This window comes from Corythoichthys intestinalis, chromosome 8 (assembly GCF_030265065.1).
Source record: "Corythoichthys intestinalis isolate RoL2023-P3 chromosome 8, ASM3026506v1, whole genome shotgun sequence".
Lineage (NCBI taxonomy): Eukaryota > Metazoa > Chordata > Actinopteri > Syngnathiformes > Syngnathidae > Corythoichthys > Corythoichthys intestinalis.
In genome coordinates this window covers 10804821-10829620 of record NC_080402.1, presented here as the reverse complement: position 1 = coordinate 10829620, position 24800 = coordinate 10804821, and the positions used below count along the sequence as shown (strand labels likewise).

At 38.5% G+C, this 24800-nt stretch overlaps 1 protein-coding gene across 1 annotated transcript; it reads left to right on the top strand.

Moving 5' to 3' along the window:
• Window positions 1-1686: 1686 nt before the first annotated feature.
• On the top strand, window positions 1687-22761 carry LOC130919964 (polyunsaturated fatty acid lipoxygenase ALOX15B-like). Its single transcript, XM_057842646.1, has 14 exons — window positions 1687-1868; window positions 3436-3640; window positions 3721-3802; window positions 3896-4018; window positions 4133-4236; window positions 9599-9765; window positions 9878-10018; window positions 12587-12790; window positions 12895-12981; window positions 13056-13225; window positions 18224-18345; window positions 18442-18542; window positions 18609-18779; window positions 22550-22761. Exons 1-14 carry the CDS (start codon window positions 1728-1730, stop codon window positions 22727-22729), a joined length of 1998 nt encoding a protein of 665 aa, XP_057698629.1. The 5' UTR covers window positions 1687-1727; the 3' UTR covers window positions 22730-22761.
• Window positions 22762-24800: the final 2039 nt, after the last annotated feature.

Genomic DNA, 24800 nt, shown 5'->3' with positions numbered 1-24800 from the left:
TTGAGATGAAGTTTTGGTATTGACCAAATACTTATTTTCTACCATGATTTGCAAATACCGTAATTTTCACACTATAAGGCACACCTGACTATAAGCCGCCAACCACCACACCAAATGTGACACGAAAATGGCATTTGTTCATAGATAAGCCACACTGGACTATAAGCCACAGCTGTCCTCACTGTATTATGGGATATTTACAGCAAAATATATTTAGCCGGTGACACTTCAAGAGACAGCGGCATCATATGATGGTCAGAAGACCAAATGAGCCACCATGAAGCTTTTAACTAATTGGCTGCAAAGCTTCATTGCTTCAAGAAGCTTCATTTGGCCATCACTGCTTCCTTGGGGGAGACAGTCAACCTTTAATGCCACATGTTGTCAACACTGTTGTTGTCCATCATGCCTCCTAGCATGCATTGCAGCGCAACAGATGTATATAACAATCAAAATTTATATTCTTTGTTAATTATTTATTCAGTTACTGTTCCAGTTATCATTCGGTTTTATTCAGTAAATGATCTCACTTTTGAATGGATGTAAAAAATCCAAGCTGGACGTAAATGGAGTTGGTAACATAATTTGCTGGATGACACTTAATGACATCTGTCATAAGCATTCAGTAATGCCCATGATAGTGTCATGTAATAATTATGATGGTCTTATGACAGTCTTATGACGCCGCTGTCAAATAAAGTGTTAGCAAATACCATACCAAGCAATTAATGAAACAACTGGAACAGTAAATGAATAAATAATTAGCAAAGAACATGAGTTTTGATTGTTACTTACATCTGTAGTGCTGCAATGCATGCTGAATATTGTTACTTACATCTGTAGTGCTGCAATGTATGCTAGGAGGCATGGGTTGCCTATTAACACAAATAAATCAACAAATTAAGCCGCACTGGACTATAAGCCGCAGGATTCAAAATGAACGAAAAAAGTAGCGGCTTATAGTCCGGAAATTACGGTAAATTCTTTAAAAATCAAACAATGTGATTTATTGTTTTTTTTTTTCCACATTCTGTCTTTCATGGTTGAGGTTTAACCATGTTGACAATAACAGGCCTCTCTAATATTTTCAAGTGGGAGAAGTTGCACAATTAGTGGCTGACTAAATACTTATTTGCTCCCACTGTACATGTATGTTATAAGTTCTAGAATTTAAGGGGAAGATATTTTTATACTGGGTCAAAATGATATTTGAGATAATATGACTTGCACCTTAGACTTAAAAATAGTTATGTCAATAAATTCACTTTGTCATATTACACTTAAATTGTGTGAGTCGACAAAAGACTGAAAATTACCTAGATTGATATTTTTCCTAGTTGTTTTCCAATTCACTGAATAAGAACTGAAATACACAAAACCACACAGTCACACAAAACAAGGTAATCTCATTGACTTGACAAACCTGATGGATAAGATTGCTTAACTCTTAAAATAAGATAATCCTTTATTGATTCTCCAGAGGGGACTTTCAGGGCAGGATACATATCATATTTCCATAGAAATGGTAGTTCAAAGTTAAAATTCTTCAAGAATTACTGTACCTGCCACTGGTGACTGATTAATGATAGTTGACATTTCCAAAGAAAAGCCATCACAGGTACCTCCCACTAGCAAGCATATAAAAACGAAGGTGTGAGTGCTTAGCTGTAGCTGATAGAAGCACCGTACCGCTTCTTATTAGGATTCCTCCTCAGTCAAGAACAACAATGGTCGATTACGAGGTGACCGTCTACACTGGCGAACGCGTTAACGCCACCACCTTGAACAACGTGCACATTAAACTTGTGGGCGAGTATGGTGAAAGTGACCGCACTTGGCTGAATTCTTTGTACATCTGCGCTGGATCAGTAAGTATGGAAAACATGTTGAAATAACTTTTTCTTTGGGTGTGCTACACAAATTTCTTAGAATGATGCGCCTGAATCTTAACACCTTAGGAATAGCAATCAGAGGATTTTAAAATTCTAAATTCTAAAGTCTTTATTAAGGCTGTCCAAAACGACTAAATTTCTCCAGATTAGTCAGCCGACTATTTTTACGATTAGTCGACTAATCTAATAATTAAAAAAAATTTTTTTTTTTTTTTTTACTAATTTAGCAATGAAAGTTTTGATGACGCTTATGAATTCAGAAAAACATATTGGAACACTTAAATTATTTATTAAAGTACAAATAAACACATAAATAACAATAATAAATCACAAATAAACAATGAGTTCAAATGCTGATAGAATTAACTAGTGCAAAAGAATGGAATGTAAACAGATTCAGAACAATGACTTCGCCTTTCCAACATGATTCAAAACAATTCTTAAAAAAAACACCTAGCATTAATATTATAGTATAGTACTATATATAATAATATTACGATAATTATTCATTGCCAATCAGATTTTTCATAAAGGGTGTCATTTTAAAGGTATTCTTAGTGTAGAATCTGAATTTTGAAGTATGTGGGATTAACTCCAGAAATCGCTAGTTATATGACAAACATGACATGCTTTTATTTTGAAATGTTCACCGGAAGTACATTCGCTAAACCGCGAAAAAAAAAGCACTTTGTGTCATTGCACGTAGTGTCAGTATTAGATTATTTTTTTGTCTTTTTTTTTGTTTGTTTGCAAATGCTGTTAACTAGCGATTTTTCATGTTTGAAGTGTCACCTTTTAACCGCAAGTTTGCTGTCACAAGACGACTGCCGATGTTTTATAGCAGGCTAAAGTAGATTGCCTTTTTTCCCCCCATTCACCTCAGTGTAGCAGTGCTAACGTTACAGTGTTTAATATAGATGTGTTTTCTTATTCTGTATGTCTGCACTTTAATTCTACAGCGTGTTGATAAGAGAAAGGAACTGGAGTCTCATATGCCATCAGCACACATGCACGCACGAGCGCAGCGATAATATGCAGCCGTGAAAATTACTGCCCTCATTTTTATTTGCCGTGCGATAAATGTACTGATTGCATATCGCGACAGGCTTAGCAACTTCAGTAAAATATGTCATATGTTAGTTAGATGGACTTACAAACTGGGTGACGGCACTGTAGGTGTTTATTCACGGCCGACGTGCAGCCAAGCTTGGCATTGACGAGACAGGACACAAGAGTGTACCCTCCTTTGTTTCTTTGAAATAAGTCAATATTTTGGACACTCTGGTGCGCTTTTTTGGTTTTGCGCCGCTTTCCCCGCTTGCATACAGAGCGTCTGACATTCTGAACTTTCCACGGATATATTTTTTTTAACCCTTCATTAACCGTCGACGGATTTACGTCATCGATGACGTCGATGATGTCGACTAGTCGGGACAGCTCTAGTCTTTATGCAGGTGTAGGATTTCTCTATCCTGACTTGAATGGAGCTAAAATGAAAATGACAAAAAAAAGTCCCGAAAACATTTCTCCAATTTTTTTGTAGGTGTCTACTTACACTGTTTCCTGCCCAAACTCCCTTGGACAACTGATACTGATAGAGCTAGACAAACGACCACGCCTCCTTTGTCCCGATGATGCTTGGTTCCCTGATAAGGTAGAAATCAAAAGTCATGAGGGCGACATCTACACTTTTCCTGTCTATTGCTGGCTCAGTGACAGTGAGACGCACCGCTTTAGGGAGGGCAAAGGTGGGTTGGTTTGTATGTTTAGATGCATGCCTTTGTGTATTGTCCGTTAATAATCTTCATGCGATACGGTTTTCTGCCAGCCTTAAGGATCTTTGATGAAACCAGCCCTCTCGGTAAATATGCGAGAAAGAATGAGCTGATTCAAAGAAGTGAAGACTATAGGTAAGATTTCACTCTGTACAGCTTTGATATTTCCTTTTTTTGCATGGAAAGCATTCTGTAAGAAGCTACGCTAACCTTTAAACCTCCCATCAGCTGGAGTGTGTACGCCCCAGGTGTGCCCCACACCATTAAGGCAGATGGTCCTATGAGCTTGCCTGCTGAAGTGCAGTTCTCCTTTACCAAAGAAATTGAGTTTGGTTACACAGCGTTGACAGGGTAAGAACAAGTACAACAAATGTGCGAGGTTAATGTCTTGAACTGAGTCATACTGTGATGTACATTTCGTACGTGGAAGTTTTTGGAAAAAGCTGCTTTTTTTTTTTTTACCAGGTTGGCTGAGCTTGAGCTAAAAGGACTGACTGACAACCACGAAAATTGGAAAAATCTTGACCATATCAAGGATGTGTTCTGTGAGAGACATACTCATTTGTCAGGTAGTAAAGCCTTACGGTTCTGTCTTCATCCTTTCATACTTTTCATACATAGAGCTGTCGTACTGTAATTTTAAAGTGCCTGTGACACCATGAAAAAATCTTAAATAGCATTATCATGTGAATTAAAATCATATTATGAGACGATTCGACTATATAAAATAGGGTGACCATATTTTGATTTCCAAAAAAGAGGACACTCAGCCCGGCCTCAAGATACTCGAAGTTCACTCAAAGATGCCTATATCACTTTAATATATTTAAAGTGTGCCCCCTCACTCTGGATGGAAAAATGCACTTTGATTAAAAAAAAAAAAAAAAAATTAATAATAATGACTAAAAAAAATACATACATATACTGTATATATATATATATATATATATATATATATATATATATATATATATATATATATATATATATATATATATATATACATATATATATATAGACATATATATATAGACATAGATATAGATAGATAGATATAATATAACGCAGACCCAAGGAAATGTAGTCTAGTCAATACACATACACACAGTAGGCTTATAAATTACATTCACGACAATTGCCCTTGACAAATTGTTATTCCCATTCAATTGATATTCTCAATGTTCTAGATTGCACACAAACAATAACCGAAATAAACTGACAAACTATTCAACCAGCATGTTTCCAAACGTAGCAGTTCAAAACTACGTTTCCCATAATGCCAAGTGTGGTTTAGCTTACTCATAGCTAGCTGAGGCAAAAATAAAACTTTGCTATAAAAGTTTACAATCATCGGCAGCGCAACGATGCGACACCAAACGGGATTTTACAGTCGAAGCTCCGACAGAAGTCAACAGTTGCCATTATTATACGTATTTATCATAAAAAACTTAACAACTGGGCAGGCGTTGTGGCCAAATCGTCAACCCAGTAGATGGCGGTAATGCCTCATGATAGGGGTAAACTGCCAACAAAAACAAGAACTTCTTCTTCCCTCCCTACTACTAGGAGCCATGTCATCGCAGGCAGGCGCTGCCACCCAGCGGCCGGAGGGATTCTCTTCAAATGTGTCCCGTGAAAAATCATAAAAACCGGACATTTTTATGAATTTATAAAACCCGCCCGGACGACGACGATACTGCGTGAAAGTAGGACTTGTCCGGGCAAAAGAGGACGTTTGGTCACCCTAATATAAAACAATTTGGCAAAGCCCAGGTGACGAAAAATGAGTCTTTTAATAAGCTTGAGAACGATAAACCGATACGACCGGATATCCGGTTTTATAGGCGAGCGAGTCGGCTGTACCGATAGCAAACTATCTATTCGACAGTAAATAGCCAGTAAATCATAGATGTATCGATGGTACAACAAGGACTCGGCTATCGCGAGCTCAATAACCGATTATCCGCGTTCATACCATTGCTTTGCTAGACTTAGGTACCAAGCGATGTGGAAGTGAATGACACATAATTAGCTTGCACTTAAGTAATGCTGCGCAGTGCCTTCCCCACTGCTGCACGCCAAGGATCACCGCACCACAAGTGAGACAGCACACATCAAACTAGAAACTGCAATTTCGGGAGAAATTACACCTGGGTCTTTCCTCTGTGGAGATACAGATCTTAGCCCCACTCAGGTCTATCAATAGAATGGACAATAATGCTAGTCAATGGCATGAAACAAAGTAAATGCCATTAGAAATCATTGAGAGACTTGGACGTCCATGTCCGTCAATGGCAGCACCCTCCATAAGCGTCAATACAATCGGGGACATTTGGGGTACTTGTCTTATTGATATCTGGTCATTTCCTGTTGACTTGGGGATATTGTTTTTTTTTTGCCATTGAAAATGAATGGGGAAAAAAATTGGACGTCCATTGACGTCAATGGTATCAACTTACATAGGTGTCAATGGAATCTAAGTACATTGGCATCAATAAAATGAAAAAACATGCTGAAATGCCATTGGAAATGAATGGGAAGTTTGGACGTCCATGGACGTCAATGGCATCACCCTCCATAAGCATCAATGCAATCGGGGACATTTGGGGTACACGTCCTATTGATATTTGGTCATTTCCTGTTGATTTGGGGACATTTTTTTTTTTTTTTTGCCATTTAAAATGAATGGGAAAAAATTTGGACGTCCATGGACGTCAATGGTATCAACTTACATGCATGGCCGTCAATGGCATCAATGCAATGTAAATTCCATTGGAAATCCCATTGGAAGTGAATGGGAAATTCTCCCATTAGAAATGAATGGGAAAGTTTTTGGCAAATTTCCATGGAACCGTAAATTTTTTCCAAATTCTGTATACAAATTTTATACCCCTCACCATCCCGGAATTTTTGATGCCCAAATTATTTGATTTGGTAAAAAATTGTAGGACTAGATACATTTTGAAACTTTTTTTTTTTCCAGAAAATTGCCGTTTACGGGCGAACGGAAAAATTTTCGGGGCGGTTTGAAAAATTCCCATCGGCGCGCGAAAATAACGGTCGTGCAGACACTTGAATGGTGCCGATGTAAGATGGTGTAAGATGTTTACGTTGAAAGGTTGCACTTAAATTACCTACCTCTTGTGTTCAAAACACCAGGAAATACAGCGATTGAATTACTGAACTTTATTGTTGTCTGTCACTGGAGTTTTATTTTATAATCAATCCCAGCCAACAAAATGATGGTCATCTAGTTGGCCTTATTTTTTTTTTTTCATGTCTCAAAAATAAACATACATTGGTATGAACTTTTGTTGTTTAATTTTGCATGTAGAAATTTGGTCTTTTTCATCAGTTTAAAATACTGTAAGAACAAACAACAAATGTTTACTATCGTATCGTTTTCACACTGTATCAAACCGTATCGTTCTTAAATTGTGTCGAATCGTATCGAATCACTCTGCCTTAAAAATGTATCGTTTTTTAATCGAATCGTAACCTGTGTATCTAGATACATATCGAATCGGCTTCATACCAGAGATTCCCAACCCTATCTTTTAATCTGCCGTTTAGCCCCGCCTGTCATTATAGCGCTCTAGCGCCTCCATCTGGGTGATGACGTTGGCAGTGTAACGATTTCAGTTGGTAGAATTCAGCCCAATGGAGGAGGAAGATTCAGAACAAGGAAAATACGACAGTGAGCAGCAAAATGTCATCATTGTTTATATCTCTGTACTTTAATTTCCAATCAATTTTTGCAGGATATTCTTTTCATCTACAGTAAGTAATTTTCCCCAATTGCTAAATAAATTCTATGGTCATGACAAATAAGTCTTGTGCTAAATGGAATATGAAATACCGTATTGGCCCGAATATATGACGGTGTTTTTTGCATTAAAATAAGACTCAAAAAGTCGGGGTCGTCTTATATTTGCGGTCTGGACATTATACCCATTCACGACGCTAGATGGCGCCAGATATCATTGAAGCGATGTTCTGTCATGACAGATCTCAGCTACTCTCAAGTTTGACCAATTTGCATTATTTTACTGCAATGTTTTTCCTTATTCAGATTTATTTCAAGACTAGAGTTAGACTTCACTTTGATGGTTAATGCAGTTATTGCAATTTTGTTTTTTTATCACAATAAATTGGTTTATTTACATTTCAAAAACCAGAAGCCATTCATTTACGAATGTGATTGCGCTTTAGTTTACATATTTAAATGTTCAGATATTAAGATTTGAATGAGGCAAAATAACATGCTTTTTCTCTCACATATATTGTTATAATCATTTGTTTCAGATGTACTGTAATTATTTACTGTACAAAAATTAATTTGGTGTTCAAAAAGTCTTTTTTTCAAACTTGAGTCTTGAATAAAAGGGGGTCGTCTTATAATCAGGACCGTCTTATAATCGGGCCAATACGGTATTAAAAATGCATTTATTCAGTACGACAGGGCTAAATTACTGCATAATAGTCAGAACTGCCCACTTCTTAAACCTCCCGAATGGTATTTTATGCCACTGGATTTAATCCGTTTTTTGTCATTTCCCTGCCCTGGCTTCGGAGACGGAGGAAAGAGTGTAAACAAAACGGGAGGCGTGAGAGATAGGCGATATGCTAACATGAATTCAGCAGCTCTTCCAAGTCTCTTCCTCGCCTTTCAAAAAGAAAAAATCACACAAAACTACCCCGACTCATGCCACACACGGCGGCAGGGTTGATTGTCTTGACCCAAATCCAAGCCGAGTATAGCGCTCTCTAGGCGGGCATGTGAAGAGGGCCGAGGGGGATCGAAGTCTTGACACAATCGAGACTTCGACCCCCCCTTGGCAACCGGAGACGAGAGCGGGGGGCTCCCCGGGCCCATGCAGAGAATAGCGCTCTATAGGCGGGCACGCCTTTATCTCCCCCTCAACTGAACTGGTTAGCGCTGACCAGTTAGGATGGGGTAGGGAGTTTAGCCACACAGTTGCTAACTGTCGTATACTATTGTTTAGCCACAACTGGATTCAATACCTTATTACTTTTCATCCTTCACACAGCTGCTGGAAACAGAAATGTTGTTTAATCCATCTGCAGGCGACCGGGAGATTAATTTTTGATTGATTGATTATTTTACGACAAAGCGGTTGTGCGCTGTTTCTCATGGAAAACGCAGCACTGGTCCTCTTGGGAAACGCAGTCTTCCTTAATACTAGGCCTTTCCCAAGACAAACACTCCTAATATTCCCTCGCAATGCCCGATTTGGTCTCTCCTCCGTGACTCATGTGATAGTTTGTGTCAGTTCAAGTCAAGCTACATTTATTTAATTACATTCATTTATGAAGTTTGACACTTTGTACACATTTTTAAATTCACTTCTCCTATACTCCACACATAACGACAGATCAAATGGCCCAAATGTGTACATTGTTTTGAAGAAGAAAAAAAAAAGTGTTTTAGAACTGCAATTTGAGTGTAAAGCAGGAATTGTGTCTATAGTTTAGAAGGACTGAATCAGGGGCATGGAGTATGGATTGTGGTCATTGTGTCTGAAAATGTTCAGTCTAGTGGTTGTATTTCCATATGAACGGCTGTTTTCTGTCCGACAACGACTTGCCAATTCAAAAGCACTTGGGTCATTTTTGCCACCTCTGGGTTTTCTGGGGCAGAGGCCATATCGCCCATTGTTTGGGACTAGTAGGAGTACCAGAATTCTCTGGGACTTGTAGTGTTAAGGCAAAACACTACCGCTTTTGTCCACCGGCGTCGCTAAAATCTCCTAAAACTGAAACCTACCAAGTGTGGCTTTAAGTAACTGGTTCAATAAAATAATTAGTTTGATTAATCAAGTTTTTATTAGATTTAATGTGTTGCAGAATAATTTAAGAAGAAAAAAGTGTTGATACTTGCAATGATATTTGTACATTGAACTTTTGCAGTTTATGCCAGGAAGCACTGGGAAGAGAATTGGTTTTTCGCATACCAGTTTCTAAACGGCATCCATCCCACTTTGATTCGACGATGCTTTGAGCTGCCCAAGAATTTTCCGGTGACAGATGACATGGTCTTCATCCCCAAAGGCTCAAACTTGACTAAAGAGTTGAAGGTAACAGTTTGTTTCACATTCTCGACACGTTCGCACATCTAGTTCGTACAGTATAGCACCACCAGAACATGCAATATCTACAATGTATTTGCGTTTGTTTGCCCTCATACAGAAAGGCAACATATACCTGTGTGACTACAAAAACCTAGATGGAATGCCAGCCAACACCATACAAGGGATTCAGCAGTACTTTATGGCTCCTCTTGTCTTGCTTCATCAAACAGACGACAGGCTAAAGCCTATTGCCATTCAGGTAATATATTAGTTTAATCTTTTATAAGTCTGAATCTCTTAAACTATCATTGCTGTGTATGCCTGAGGTTGTGAGCGAGGTGAAGAGATTCCCCATCATCAGACGTAAACGTTAGGTGAGGCAAGTTATAGCCTTTGTTGGCAATTACAGAGGTCCAGTGACGCCACCATGGGGTGGCCACGGCCACCCCTATAAATTGGTTGGCCACCCCACTGGCCACCCCGCTTGCCAGTATATCGTTAGATTGTTGTAGCATCAGTTATGCATTTCATCCAAAATGAATGCATTTATTTTGTTTTGTTAAATGTAGGGCTTTCAAATTTATCGCGTTAACGGGCGATAATGAATTATTTCTAATTAATCATGTGAAAATATTCGCAGTATGACTCATTCACGAATTGCCGCAAACAGCCTACGATGGCATCATTTTACTTCTTTACAGAGATAAGAGGCAGTGTCAAGTGAGTGGAGTAGATAAAAGCCTTCATTGGGGCCGTGCTTTCAATTGGCAAAAGCTTTGTCATCTCTCCCACAGCAACTATAAATATTGTGGTAAGCGACACGGGGAAGAATGACAGGAGTTGATCTTTTTCTTAACACCCTGTAGTTTATCCAATACAGAGAAGATATAGCATGTTCAGCCACCACACAGTCATGGTTGCACCACTTCCCATCATGCATTTGGGCAGAACAGTTAAGTCGCTACAGTATCATTTACTGAAAGCTCAACAAATACACTAGATGGCAATATTTAGTCACAATATTCAAACTCACATTTATCCTTTAAGAATTACAAGTCTTTCTATCCGTGGATCCCTGTCACAGAAACAATGTTAATAATGTTAATGTCATCATGTGGATTTATTATTATAATAAACAAATACAGTACTTATGTACAGTATGTTGAATGTATATATCCGTCTTGTCTTATCTTTCCATTCCAACAATAATTTACAGAAAAAATATGGCATATTTTAGAGATGGTTTGAATTGCGATTAATTACGATTAATTAATTTTTAAGCTGTGATTAACTCGATTAAAATTTTTAATCGTTTGACAGCCCTAGTTAAATGTACACCTTGTGCCTAATATATACAGTATACAATAAAACAGAATTGTTGTGGAACTCAAAATGTTGACTGGACAGTTACGGACTATGCACGTTAAATCATTAGTAACTTAAAACTTAATTAAAACTTAAAAATGGCTTGACACAAATAGAAATTCAATTGAAACACGTGGGAAGAAATCCTAACTTTTAAGTGATGTATGTTATCAAGCGTAACGGCATTTTTAGTTATATATATATATATTTATTAGGGCTGTCAAAATTATCGCGTTAACGGGCGGTAATTAATTTTTTAAATTAATCTCGTTAAAATATTTGACGCAATTAACGCACATGTCCCGCTCAGACAGACTTAAATGACAGTAGAGTGAAATTCCCACTTGTTAATTGTTTTATGGAGTTTTGCTGCCCTCTGCTGGCGCTTGGGTGCGACTGATTTTATAGGCTTCAGCCCCCATGAGCATTGTGTAAGTAATTATTGACATCAACAATGGTGGGCTTCTAGTTTATTTTTTGATTGAAAATTTTACAAATTTTATTAAAACGAAAGCATTAAGAGGGGTTTTAATATAAAATGTCTATAACTTGTACTAATTTATCTTTTAAGAACTACAAGTCTTTCTATCCATGGATCATTTTAACAGAATGTTAATAATGTTAATGCCATCTTGTTGATTTATTGTTATAATAAACAAATACAGTCCTTATGTACCGTATGTTGAATGTCTATATCCATCTTGTGTCTTATCTTTCCATTCCAACAATTCATTTGACAAAATATATATATAATTTACAGAAAAATATGGCATATTTTATAGATGGTTTGAATTGCGATTAATTACGATTAATTAATTTTGAAGCTGTAATTAACTCGATTAAAAATTTTAATCGTTTGACAGCCCTAATATTTATATATATATATTTTTTTAATATGATCTAAAGGTTTTTTGAGTGAAAGCAGTGAATTAGTCTTTTTTTTATTCTAGTTACATCTGAGATGCAATTGTTGGCTGTTTTCAACAATATACATTGAAAATAAAGACATTGATTGACTGAAAATAGTTCAAGATTAGATGAAATGTCTTGTTTTCTCATGTATATTTATAATTGCTCTTCACATAAAAATATATTTGTTTTATCCGATTAATCGATAGAATTTTCAGTCGATTATTCGATTACTAAAATATTCGATAGCTGCAGCCCTACACAGATCCAAGCTAGGGAGCCCCAGATTGAGGTAGCGGACTCCTAGGTGTCGAGGGTTTCCAGTTTGGTTGCCTAGGATTTGGCCTGCAAATCAACACAGATTTTGATTTGAAGAGGCTCGACAACCCAGTATGTCTGAGGCAAAGTGGAGCTGTATCTCAGGTTCTATCTTAGATGAAGCATGAGACCTACATTTAAGATCAATGTAGCATCTGCAGTTTAAAAAAAAACAAAATAAAAAACATCTCAACTGTCCATTTTTATCTGGTTACATCTCATCCCACTCCTACAGCTGAAGCAAATTCCAGGTGAAGACAACCCCATATTTGCCCCAACGGACTCTAAACACGACTGGCAGTTGGCGAAGACTTTTGTGAGAAGCGCAGATTTCCAGGAACACCAGATCAACGCACATTTGCTGCGCACTCATTTGCTGTGTGAAGTTTTTGCTGTTTCACTGCTACGCAATCTGCCCAGGGTGCACCCCCTATACAAGGTGACATGAGCTTACCCAACGTGGTTTTAACCAAGTGTTTTTGTTCATCAAGACTTCTTTAGTCTCACAATTTATTTTCCCGGTCTTTCTTTTTATCCCTTTAGCTCCTCATACCCCACACTCGCTACACTCTACAGATCAATGTAATGGCACGCAAAGCCCTGATAGGACCCACTGGAGTCTTCACCCTGGTAAAAACCATCCTTTGAGTTCAAGAGAAAGTTAAACATCCTCCCTTTACGTGATGTATTGGACTGTTCCTCAGTTTGCAGCTTCTGGTGGAGACTCTTTGAACAAGCTATTGGCAAGATCGCTGTCCTCGATCACCTACAGGTCCCTTTGCATCCGTGAAGACATTGTCGATCGCGGCATGCAAGATGTGCCACACTACTACTACAGAGAGGATGGATTCAAACTTTGGGACATCATGTTCAAGTAAGACATTGTGCATGAAAAACCATTGCAATGCCAAGCTCTACCAATCTTTGTAGTGGATGAATGTGCAGACCTCGAAGTTTCTTTTCACTATTTTACTCACGATGGCCCGAACAGCTCCGTCAAACCCTTAGTATGTACAGTTGTGGTCAAAAGTTTACATACACTTGTGAAGAACATAATGTCATGGCTCTCTAGAGTTTCCAGTTATTACTACAACTCTGATTTTTCTCTGATAGAGTGATTGGAACAGATACTTCTTTGTCACAAAAAACATTCATGAAGTTTGGTTCTTTTATGACTTTATTATGGGTGAACAGAAAAAAGTGATCAAATCTGCTGGGTCAAAAATATACATACAGCAGCGCTAATATTTGGTAACATGTCCCTCGGCCATTTTCACTTCAATTAGGCGCTTTTGGTAGCCATCCACAAGCTTCTGGCAAGCTACTGGTTGAATCTTTGACCACTCCTCTTGACAGAATTGGTGCAGTTCAGTTAAATATGATGGCTTTCTGACATGGACTTGTTTCTTCAGAATTGTCCACAAGTTCTCAATGGGGTTTAAGTCAGGACTTTGGGAAGGCCATTCGAATACCTTAATTCTAGCCTGATTTAGCCATTCCTTTACCACTTTTGATGTGTGTTTGGGGTCATTGTCTTGTTGGAACACCCAACTGCGCCCAAAACCCAATCTTCGGGCTGATGACGTTAAGTTATCTTGAAGAATTTGAAGGTAATCCTCCTTCTTCATTATCCCATTTACTCTCTGTAAAGCACCAGTTCCATTGGCAGCAAAACAGCCCCACAGCATAATACTACCACCACCGTGCTTGACGTAGGCATGGTGTACTTGGGGTTAAAGGCCTCACCTTTTCTCCTCCAAACATATTGCTAAGCATTGTGGCCAAACAGCTCGATTTTTGTTTCGTCTGACCACAGAACTTTCTTCCAGAAGGTCTTATCTTTGCCCATGTGATCAGCAGCAAACTTCAGTCGAGCCTTAAGATGCCGCTTTTGGAGCAAGGGCTTCCTTCTTGCACGGCAGCCTCTCAGTCCATGGAGATGAAAAACACGCTTGACTGTGGACACTGACACCTGTGTTCCAGCAGCTTCTAATTCTTGGCAGATCTGCTTTTTGGTGATTCTCAGCTGAATCTTCATCCTCCTGACCAATTTTCTCTCAGCAGCAGGTGATAGCTTGCGTTTTCTTCCTGATCGTGGCAGTGACAAAACAGTGCCACGCACTTTATACTTACAAACAATTGTTTTCACTGTTGCTCTTGGGACCTGCAGCTGCTTTGAAATGGCTCCAAGTGACTTTCCTGACTTGTTCAAGTCAATGATTCGCTTTTTCCGATCCATGTATGTATATTTTTGACCCAGCAGATTTGATCACTTTTTCTGTTAACCCATAATTAAGTCATAAAAGAACCAAACTTCATGAATGATTTTTGTGACAAAGAAGTATCTGTTCCAATCACTCTATCGGAGAAAAATCAGAGTTGTAGAAATAACTGGAAACTCAAGAGAGCCATGACATTATGTTCTTCACAAGTGTATGTAAACTTTTGACCACAACTGTACGCCCCAATAACATATTTTTGCACATGAATCCGAATCTCCAGATTTGAGAATCTATCGATACAGAATCCTGATTCGATGCATCCCTAATGTATTAAGGAGGACGATAAAGCACATCCAAATGTGTTTTTTCCCAAATTGGGAAAGATTTAATAAATTAATAGCCATAGAAAAGGGCAGTGAGAGTTTACATTGAGCAGGTATGGCCAAATGAAGCTTCTTGAAGCAATGAAGCTTTGCCACCAATTGATTCAAAGCTTCTCGATGGTTCATTTCCTCTATGGCGCTATCAAGTGGTCACGAAGCCCAATGGGCAAACAGTGTTGTTAATTCTACGGCTATTTGTTTAAGAAAATGATATTAATGTGTTTGTGTTACTGTATGAACAAAGTTGAATAAGTACTATTAAGTTAATTTGCTAGTCATTTATATTCAGAAACAACTTCTACAGTGTTTTGGCACAATATAAAGTATTGTTTTTTTGGGGGGACTCCTAGCTACATGTCGCCATGGCCACCTAGTCACTTTTCACTTTTTCCCCAAAGTATAATTTAAAAAAAAACAACTTGCGTATATATCATAGGCGGAGTTTGACTTTTGGGGCAGGGGAGGCACAACATGTTGATGACCCCAGAACGCAGTGTTAGCAATAATATTAACCAACAAGAATATTTATAATAATAAGTTGAAAATGAGTGTTTTTTTTGTTTCCCATCATTCTTGAGGGGAATTCTAAATCAGGCTGCTTAGGACAGCTATACTTTTCGCCAAGATCGTCATCCATTGAATATGGTACGCCTGCCTGTGTCAAGCCAATGTAGTTACCCCAGTCAAAAATTGTATCCCTTGGGCGGAGCCATATGGAGGTAGATTTGTGTCTTCATTATTCGATAAAAAAAAAAAAGTGTTTGAATGCAAAAATTAATTTGAAACTCAAAAAAATGCATTTGAAAGCTATTTTTCTTTTATTTTTTTTTTTAGAGAAGTCACTTCATTTATTTATTTATTTTTCTTGATTGAAGCGACTTTTTTGATTGAAGTAATGTTGTTTTGCGTTTGGGCCACATTTTGGCTAGGACATTTGTGTCTTTATTATTCAATCCAAAATATAAGTTGCATCAAACAAAAAATATATATTATCAAACGAAAAATCGCTTCAATCAAAAAAAAGAAAAATTTGAACCATAGAAAATAAGTTTTTGAACGCGAAAAAATATTTGAGACTCAAATATTTGCATTTGAATACTTAATTTTTAATTTAAAAAGTTTTCTTGGATTTTAACAATCCTTTTTGTGTTTGGGTCATATTATGGGTAGGACATTTGTGTCTAAATCATTCAATCTAGTGCTGCAACGATTAATCGATTAACACTACTAAAATAATCTATAGCTCCAGCCCTAGTGTGTTATCAAGCGTAATGAAATTTTTAGGTAAGAATATTTTTTTATAAGATTTTATAAGATTTAAGATTTATAAGAAGTTTTTGAGTAAAAACAGTAAAAAAGTTTTTTTGTTTTTTTCTAGTCACTTCTGAGATGAGCTGTTTTCAACAATGTACATCGAAAATAAAGATATTGATCGACTGAAAATGGTTCAATATTAGATGAAATGTCTTGTTTTCTTATGTATATTTATAATTGCTCTTTACCTAAAAAAAAAATGTTTTATCCGATTATTCGATTAATCGATAGAATTTTCAGTCGAATACTCGATTACTAAAATATTCGATAGCTGCAGCCCTAATTCAATCCCTAAAAAATTTGCTTCAATCAAAAAAAAAAAAACTATTATTTTCAAACAAAGAAAAAAATCATTTGAAAAATAAAATTGCCCTCTCCTATATATTTGTTTTTTAAATAATATGCAGAGCAAATGTCCATCTAAGGTGCTAGTCACATGATCCGTTCGAAAAATAATTTTGACTCATTATAAAAAATATTTTTTGTTCATTTCATTCATTTCTGTTGTTTGCTTTGGTGCTTTACAACTTTTAGACATATATACTGTATATATATATATATATATATATATATATATATATATATATATATATATATATATATATATATATATATATAATATATATATATGTATATACAGTGCCCTCCATAATTATTGGCACCCCTGAAAAAGATGTGTTTTTTAGCTTCTAATATATATATTTTTAAAATTCAAATAATATGGGACCTTAATGGAAAAAAAAGAGAAAAATCCAACATTCAATACAAGTGCCTTCATTCAGTGGGGAAAAAAATCCCACATAAAGAAAAAATTATTTGACATCAAATACTTTGTGTCACAATTATTAGCACCCCCTGGTGTTAATTCTTTGTACAACCCCCTTTTGCCAACAAAACAAGGTCTGGGGACTGAGATGGCCATGGGAGGAGCTTGATTTTGTGTCTGGTGAACCATTTCTGTGTAGATTTGGCCATATGTTTAGGGTCATTGTCTTGCTGAAAGGCTCAGCGACGACCCATCTTCAGCTTTCAGGCAGAGGGCAACAGATTTTGATTTAAAATGTCCTGGTATTTCAAAGCATTCATGATGCCATGCACCCTAACAAGGTTCCCAGGGCCTTTGGAAGCGAAACAACCCCACAGCATCACTGACCCACCCCCATACTTCACAGTGGGTATGAGGTGCTTTTCAGCATGCGCATCTTTCGTGGCACGCCAGACCCACTTAGAGTGTTGCCAAAAAGCTCAATCTTGGTCTCATCTGACCAAAGCACACGGTCCCAGGCTTCAACTGGGACCGTGTGTATTTTTGTGTGAGATGACCCTAAACATGTCGCACCGAATTATTAAAAAAAAAAAAAAAAGTAGAAAAATGCTAGGCTTTATTAAATGCTTCATTGAGTGAGTCCACTCAAATCCACTAAAGCTGCTCACTTACACACAGTGGTTGCCACACAACTATTTAACAAGTTAAACGATGATTGACACATGGGGCGCTTTGAAGTTCGCGTTTCTGGCAAGATCAAGCCCAAACGTCTGTCATTCGTCGGTAACTTTAACAAGCAACTCCATTCCACTGCCTGACAAACAAAGAGCAGGAGGGGAGGAGGCAGAGTGAGTCGACGCAATCGGCTCGGGACAGCTCATCTTTATTTATTTATTATTTAAATTGAAAAAAAATCTGCGATGGACTGATGGCGCGAAGTAGCGAGGGATCACTGTACTTCAAATGAAAAATAAATACATTTTACATTAGATCTTTTACACCTGATTCCGAGCCTCTGAATATGAACTGGTAATTTTCAATCATGTGATCAGATCGGGGAAATCCTTAACCCCCAGAATATTATTGGTACTGCTCATCTGCTCATGATCCTATATTAATCAATCAAAAGATTAACCCATTAGAAAAGAAAACTTTGGAAAACAAATATACAACTTGTCTCTCAAAAGGTTTGTGCAGGACGTGATACAGTACTACTACAAAAGTGATGACCAGGTCCAGCGAGACACAGAACTTCAGACATGGATTGGGGACATTTATGAGCAGGGCTTCCTTTCCCAGTCACAAACAGGTGATCTTTACAGAAAATTGTTCTTGTGAGAGTGCATTTTACCTGAATATCTCAAGCATCTCAAGTGATTTTTTCGTTTGTTTGTTTACTTCACAGGAATCCCTAAGAGTTTCGCCACTGTGCCTGAACTGGTCAAGTTTGTCACTATGGTGATGTTTACAGGCTCATGCCAACATGCAGCTGTAAACAACGGACAGGTAAACCCTGGTAATAAACATCAACCGTTGTATTACTTCTGGTCTTATTGTAAACCCTCCTTGCAGTTCGACTACGGTGGCTGGATGCCCAACACCCCTGCCACACTGCAGTACGAACCACTGACTAAAAAGGAGATGACAACCGAGGCCAGAATGCTAAAGACGTTGCCTGTTATCAACGTAACAGCTCAGGGAATGGCAACGGTCTGGCTGCTCAGCAAACAGTCCTCAGACTTTGTAAGCACACCAAATGCAATACTAGGCCTGCAAGCAGGACTAAACGGGCCCTCGCAATCTAGCGCAACTCGGACAGTGTGCAGGTCAGGGTGGTGGCAGATCCTCCTCTCTAATCATCTCATTAGAACCTAACATGCTCGAAAGTCGCCTCTTTACACACCTAAGAGTACTACAAAAAAGGAACCACTACTGAGCTGTGCAGCCAAGCCCTTATTCAAAACCAAAATGAATCTTCTAACTGGGCCAATTCGACCAAGTGTGCCAAATTCTGTGGCTCTATAAGCTGCCTGAGTCTCTGAAAAAAAATATTTCCTTTTAATGGCGAACAAGGGCCGTAAATAAGTATTTCAAAAGGTCTTGAAACTACAATGACCAACCTGAAAAGAACTGGACATGTATTGGAAAAATGAGTGACTTTCTATTGCCACTAGTTGGCGCTGTAGGCTTGATGCAAATGACCCCTCCAGTACCCTTTAGAGTATGACTCAACAAGCACGAGATGTTTGGCGCAGATATGTTGTAGATCTTCCAAGTTATGACTGTTCAAAACTTGTGGTGAGACGAAATGGCTTCAGTCATTTTCTATGGGGTGGAGATCTGGAGACTGGCTAGGCCACTCCAGGACCTTGACATGCTTCTTACGAAGCCACTCCTTTGTTGCCCTGGGCGTGTGTTTGGGATCATTGTCATGCTGCAGCCACGTCTCCTCTTCAATGCCCTTGCTGATGGAAGGACATTTTTTACTCAAAATCTCTCGATACATGGCCCCATTCATTCTTTCCTTTACACCAGTACTTCTCAAATGGTGGGGCGCGCCCCCCCAGGGGGGCGCAGAGTGATGCCAGGGGGGGCGCGAGTGACTTCGGGGAACATGCTTTTTTTTTTTTTTTTTTTGGCCGTACTAGAATAAAGTGTACTTGCACATCCACTCCGTGGGTGGCAGTGGCGCTCTCATTTTCAAAGTGCGTGCAGTATTTTTGAAGTAAGCAAGAGCACACGGAAGAGACTCATGCAGAGCTGGACTCACGCAGCGACCCACTGTCTTCTTCGGTTCTCACGTGTCCGGCCGAGAAGTGCCGTTTTCGGCTTGGGATCGTCACGACCACCGCCCTCCCCTACGGTTCTCCCTCGGCCGCCGAGAATGCGCTTTTTTCGGGCCGTTTGCCTTTGACTTTTAATATAGTGGAAAATGAGGAAAGACCACTGTTTACTGAGTCTAAAAATGATTATAGCGGAGAAGCCAAATCAGTTAAGACGCCACTTAAAGACATTAGACCTCAATCTCATTGATAAGCCGCTTGACTATTTTTCAGCGAAAATGTGCCGAATACTGCCAATTTTCACAATCGTCCCGCTTTGTCAGTGTTATATCAGTAAACCAGTGAGCACTGTGGTGAATCAGCGAAAATAAAAACTTTCCTTCTGTCCAAAGACCCCCCCCCCCCCCCCCCCTTCTATTCAGTTTTGGGGTTTTTTCGGTCAAAGTTTTTGGCATGTTGTCCTGAAGAGTAAATGTTTCTAATCAATTTGAATTTGTTATTATTTACTGATTTTATTACATTTTATTTTTCAGTATCAAATGGTCAAAAATGTACCTTGAGTGTATTTTTACAGTTTGGATGTGACTTTTTTTAAAATTTTTTTTAACTTCAGGCAAATTGATGCGCGTTAAGTCTTTTCTGTTACAAGCAACACAATGTTAAAAAAGTTATACTTTATTATAAGTTGATCTATGTTACTTTTTTTCTTTAATAGAAAAAAAGGACACAATGTTAGGCTGAGGCGTACTTATAATAGTAATATAGACGAATGATACTATTTACAGTGGCGGCAGAGAGTTGGGGGGGCGCGAAACATTTACGTCTTCCTTGGGGGGGCGTAACAGAAAATAATTGAGAAGCACTGCTTTACACAGATCAGTCGTCCTGGTCCCTTTGCAGAATAAAAGCCCCAAAGCATGATTTTTCCATCCCCATGCTTCACAGTGGGTACGGTGTTCTTCGGATGCAATTCAGTATTCTTTCTCCTCCAAACACGAGAACCTGTGTTTCTACCAAAAAGTTCTATTTTGGTTTCATCTGACCATAACACATTCTCCCAGTCCTCTTCTGGATCATCCAAATGCTCTCTAGTGAACCGCAGACAGGCCTGTACGTTTACTTTCTTCAGCACGGGGACACATCTGGCATTGTAGGATTTAAGTCCCTGGCGGCACATTGTGTTACTGATAGTAGCCTTTGTTACTGTGATCCCAGCTCTCTGTAGGTCATTCACTAGGTCCCCCCGTGTGGTTGTGGGATTTTTGCTCACCGTTCTTGTTATCATTTTGACGCCACGGGGTGAAATCTTGCATGGAGCCCCAGATCGAGGGAGAGTATCAGTGGTCTTGTATGTCTTCCATTTTCTAATAATTGCTCCCACAGTTGATTTCTTTACACTAAGCATTTTACCAATTGCAGATTCAGTCTTCCCAGCCCGGTGAAGGTCTACAACTTTGTGTCTGGTGTCCTTCGACAGCTCTTTGGTCTTGGCCATAGTGGAGTTTGGAGTGTGACTGACTGAGATTGTGGATAGGTGTCTTTTATACCGATAATGAGTTAAAACAGGTGCCATCAATACAGGTAACGAGTGGAGCCTCGTTAGACCTCGGTAGAAGAAGTTAGACCCCTTTGACAGCCAGAAATCTTGCTTGTTTGTAGGTGACCAAATACTTATTTTCCACTCTAATTTGGAAATAAATTCTTTAAAAATCAAACAATGTGATTTTCTGTATTTTTTTCCCCTATTCTGTCTCTCATGGTTGAGGTTTACCCATGTTGACAATTACAGGCCTCTCTAATCTTTTCAAGTAGGAGAACACAATTGGTGGTTGACTAAATACTTATTTGCCACACTGTATAGCACATTTATCTACATTGTTACAATGCCCAAAGCGCTTTACATTAGCACAGATTTACTCTTCCTCCGTAAATAAACGGAGCCTAATTTTTCTGTCTATTGAATATCTTTTATTTTGTAATTCGCCATTATTTCCGGTTTGATCACACGACACAGAGTGGAGTGAGGAGAAAAAAGGCTGCGTTCAGTGTTATCGGACCGGTAAATGGTATCAGCGCCAACTTTGTTGTTACTCGCCGATACCGATACAACCATTTCGGGCCGGATTGGCCCCCCCTGCCGATACTGGTATCGAAATCGGTGCATCTTTAGTTACAAGTAAACTAGATCAACATGTTCTTGTTAGGTTTTGTGTTGGTTTCCTCCTAGTGTGTCCCTGTGATTGCCCGTTGATTTCACCTGTTGTGCCTGCTCCTTGTGTAACCTCCAACCTGCATCCTCCTGTCCCCCCCACCTGTTCCTCGTTTTCTCATTACCCGTTGTCTGCATGTGTGTATATGAGCTCCAGTTTCTTTTCACTCCTTGTTGCGTCATTGTCAAAGGCGATGTCAAGTCCTGTCCTCGTGTACCAGTCCCTCCGATTAAGTTTTGTTTGAACATTGCCTTTTTGATCCCCAGCTCCCTGTGGTTGTACTTTGTGTTTTTGTTAGTTATTATTAAAACGTTTTTTGAGTTCCCCGCCACCTGCTTTGCTGCGTTTTTGTTTCCCTGCATTTGGGTCCACACCACCTGCCTGCTCGCATTCCGTGACAGTTCTAGCTTAGCCGTGGCATTAGGTTTCAAAACCTTGTCCGAAAATATTTACTTTAGATTTGGAATTAATGATAATTGTTTTATAACTGATGTAGTATAAATATTCTTTCTGTCAACAGGTTCCCCTTGGACACTACCCAGAGGAACATTTCACTGAAGCGACTCCTCGACAGATGCAAAAGGATTTTAAAGCCCAGCTTGACGCGCTGTCGATCATGATCAACAACAGAAACGAACATCTGAAAATCCCTTACACATACCTTGATCCAAAGAACATAGAGAACAGTGTGGCAATCTAAACTTCGGAAAGTTACAATAAAATGGTGCCATGAATCACAAATTTTTGTGTTCTGAGTGTATTCATTATTGTTGCACGACACCCTTAAAATGATGTCAACGGTATCGGCGAGTACTAAAAAATAACGTGCCAATATGTACTTTACAAGAGCTAATTTCCAACTGCAGGTCTCCCTAGCCAAGATGGCCACCAGCTACGAAAGCCGCCGTAAAAAAAGCTCTTGTCGCCCTTACCAAGAAGATGTTGATGTCCAATCGGATTTAAATGAGTTTATTGTGAGTAGACATCCAGAGTGGCAGCTGCTGCCATCCTTCCCACTACCAATGATTTGAGCGTCTCACGCCGTCATTGGCAAACAATGAAGCAGTGTCTGATCAAGCAATGACAGAAATTACTTAACATTGAATTGGGTATAGAAATTTAGTATTAAAAGAAAAAAAAAACAGCTCAAGGTGCCAGCTTCCAAACTGGGATAGGCTCCAGCACCCCCGTGAGGGTAAGCAGTTCAGAAGATGAATGAATGAATGAAAAAAATGTACCGGTACAGTATCGGTTTCAAAATGCTGAAGTTGAAAGGTACTATGTGGAATTTTTTGTTTTCGGCTCCACCAATGCTCTGATGAGTACACAGAGCCCTGACAATTTGAGTCTGCTTCAACAAAACTATTCAGGTTGAACTCCGTGAGCAAACACGCAACTGTGCGTCCACGCAGCAGCAGCCCTGTTGGCAAAAACACTTTTCTAACCCACTTACCACTTGCTCTAAACCAGGGTTCGGGAACTTTTTTGACTGAGAGAGCCAAAACACCAAGCATATTTTAAAATATGATTCCACGAGAGCCATACAGTCTGTGTGTGTCTATATACTGCATGTATATATATATATATATATATATATATATATATATATATATATATATATATATATATATATATATATATATATATATAGTATATATATATATATATATAGTATATATGGCGGAAAACACAGACAAGACTGAAAAAGCAGTTTCTGCTCTTGCACTGCTCTTTAAAAGAAACTGCTATATTTTAAGCCAAAACAACTGTTGTGGTTGATAGAACAATATGTCGATATGTTGCCATAGCAGATTCATGGCGCATTAATCCTCCGAATTATTTTCAATTTCCCCCTTTTACACTGCAAACCCCCGTTTACAGACGTTGCGAGACCGTTTTTGTTTAAACCCAGCCATGAAAACAAGGTAATTAATTATATTTATTAGGGTTGTTCCGATCATATTTTTTTTGCTCCCGATCCGATCCCGATCGTTTTAGTTTGAGTATCTACCGATCCCGATATTTCCCGATCCGATTGCTTTTTTTTGCTCTCGATTCAATTCCAATCATTCCCGATAATTTTTCCCGATCATATACATTTTGGCAATGCATTAAGAAAAAAATGAATAAAACTTGGACGAATATATACATTCAACATACAGTACATAAGTACTGTATTTGTTTATTATGAAAATAAATCCTCAAGATGGCATTTACATTATTTACATTCTTTCTGTGAGAGGGATCCACAGATAGAAAGACTTGTGACTTTGTATATTGTGACTAAATATTGCCGTCTAGTGTATTTGTTGAGCTTTCAGTCAATGATACTGCAGCCATTCAACCCAAATGCATGATGGGAAGTGGAACCATGACTGTGCTACCAATTGACATATCTTCTCTGCGTTGGGAAATAACATAAGGTGTTAAGAAAAAGCGCAATTGCTACTTTGCTTCCCCACATTGCTTCCCATGATATTTCTAATCGTAGGGAGAGGGATTGTCAGGCTTTAGTCTATTAAAAAAAGGCTCCAAAGGCTGCCAAAATTCACTCTACTCATTTTACGCTGCCTTGATCTCTCTAAATGGGTAAAATGGCGCCATTACAGACAATGTGTGAGTGGGTCGTGCAACGCATGCATTAATTGCGTTAAATATTTTAAGTGATTCATTTTTTAAAAATTAATTACTGCCGTTATCGGGATAAATTTGATAACCCTACCTTAAGCCAAACTAAAGACTCTGGATGAGTGTAACATATTATGTCTATA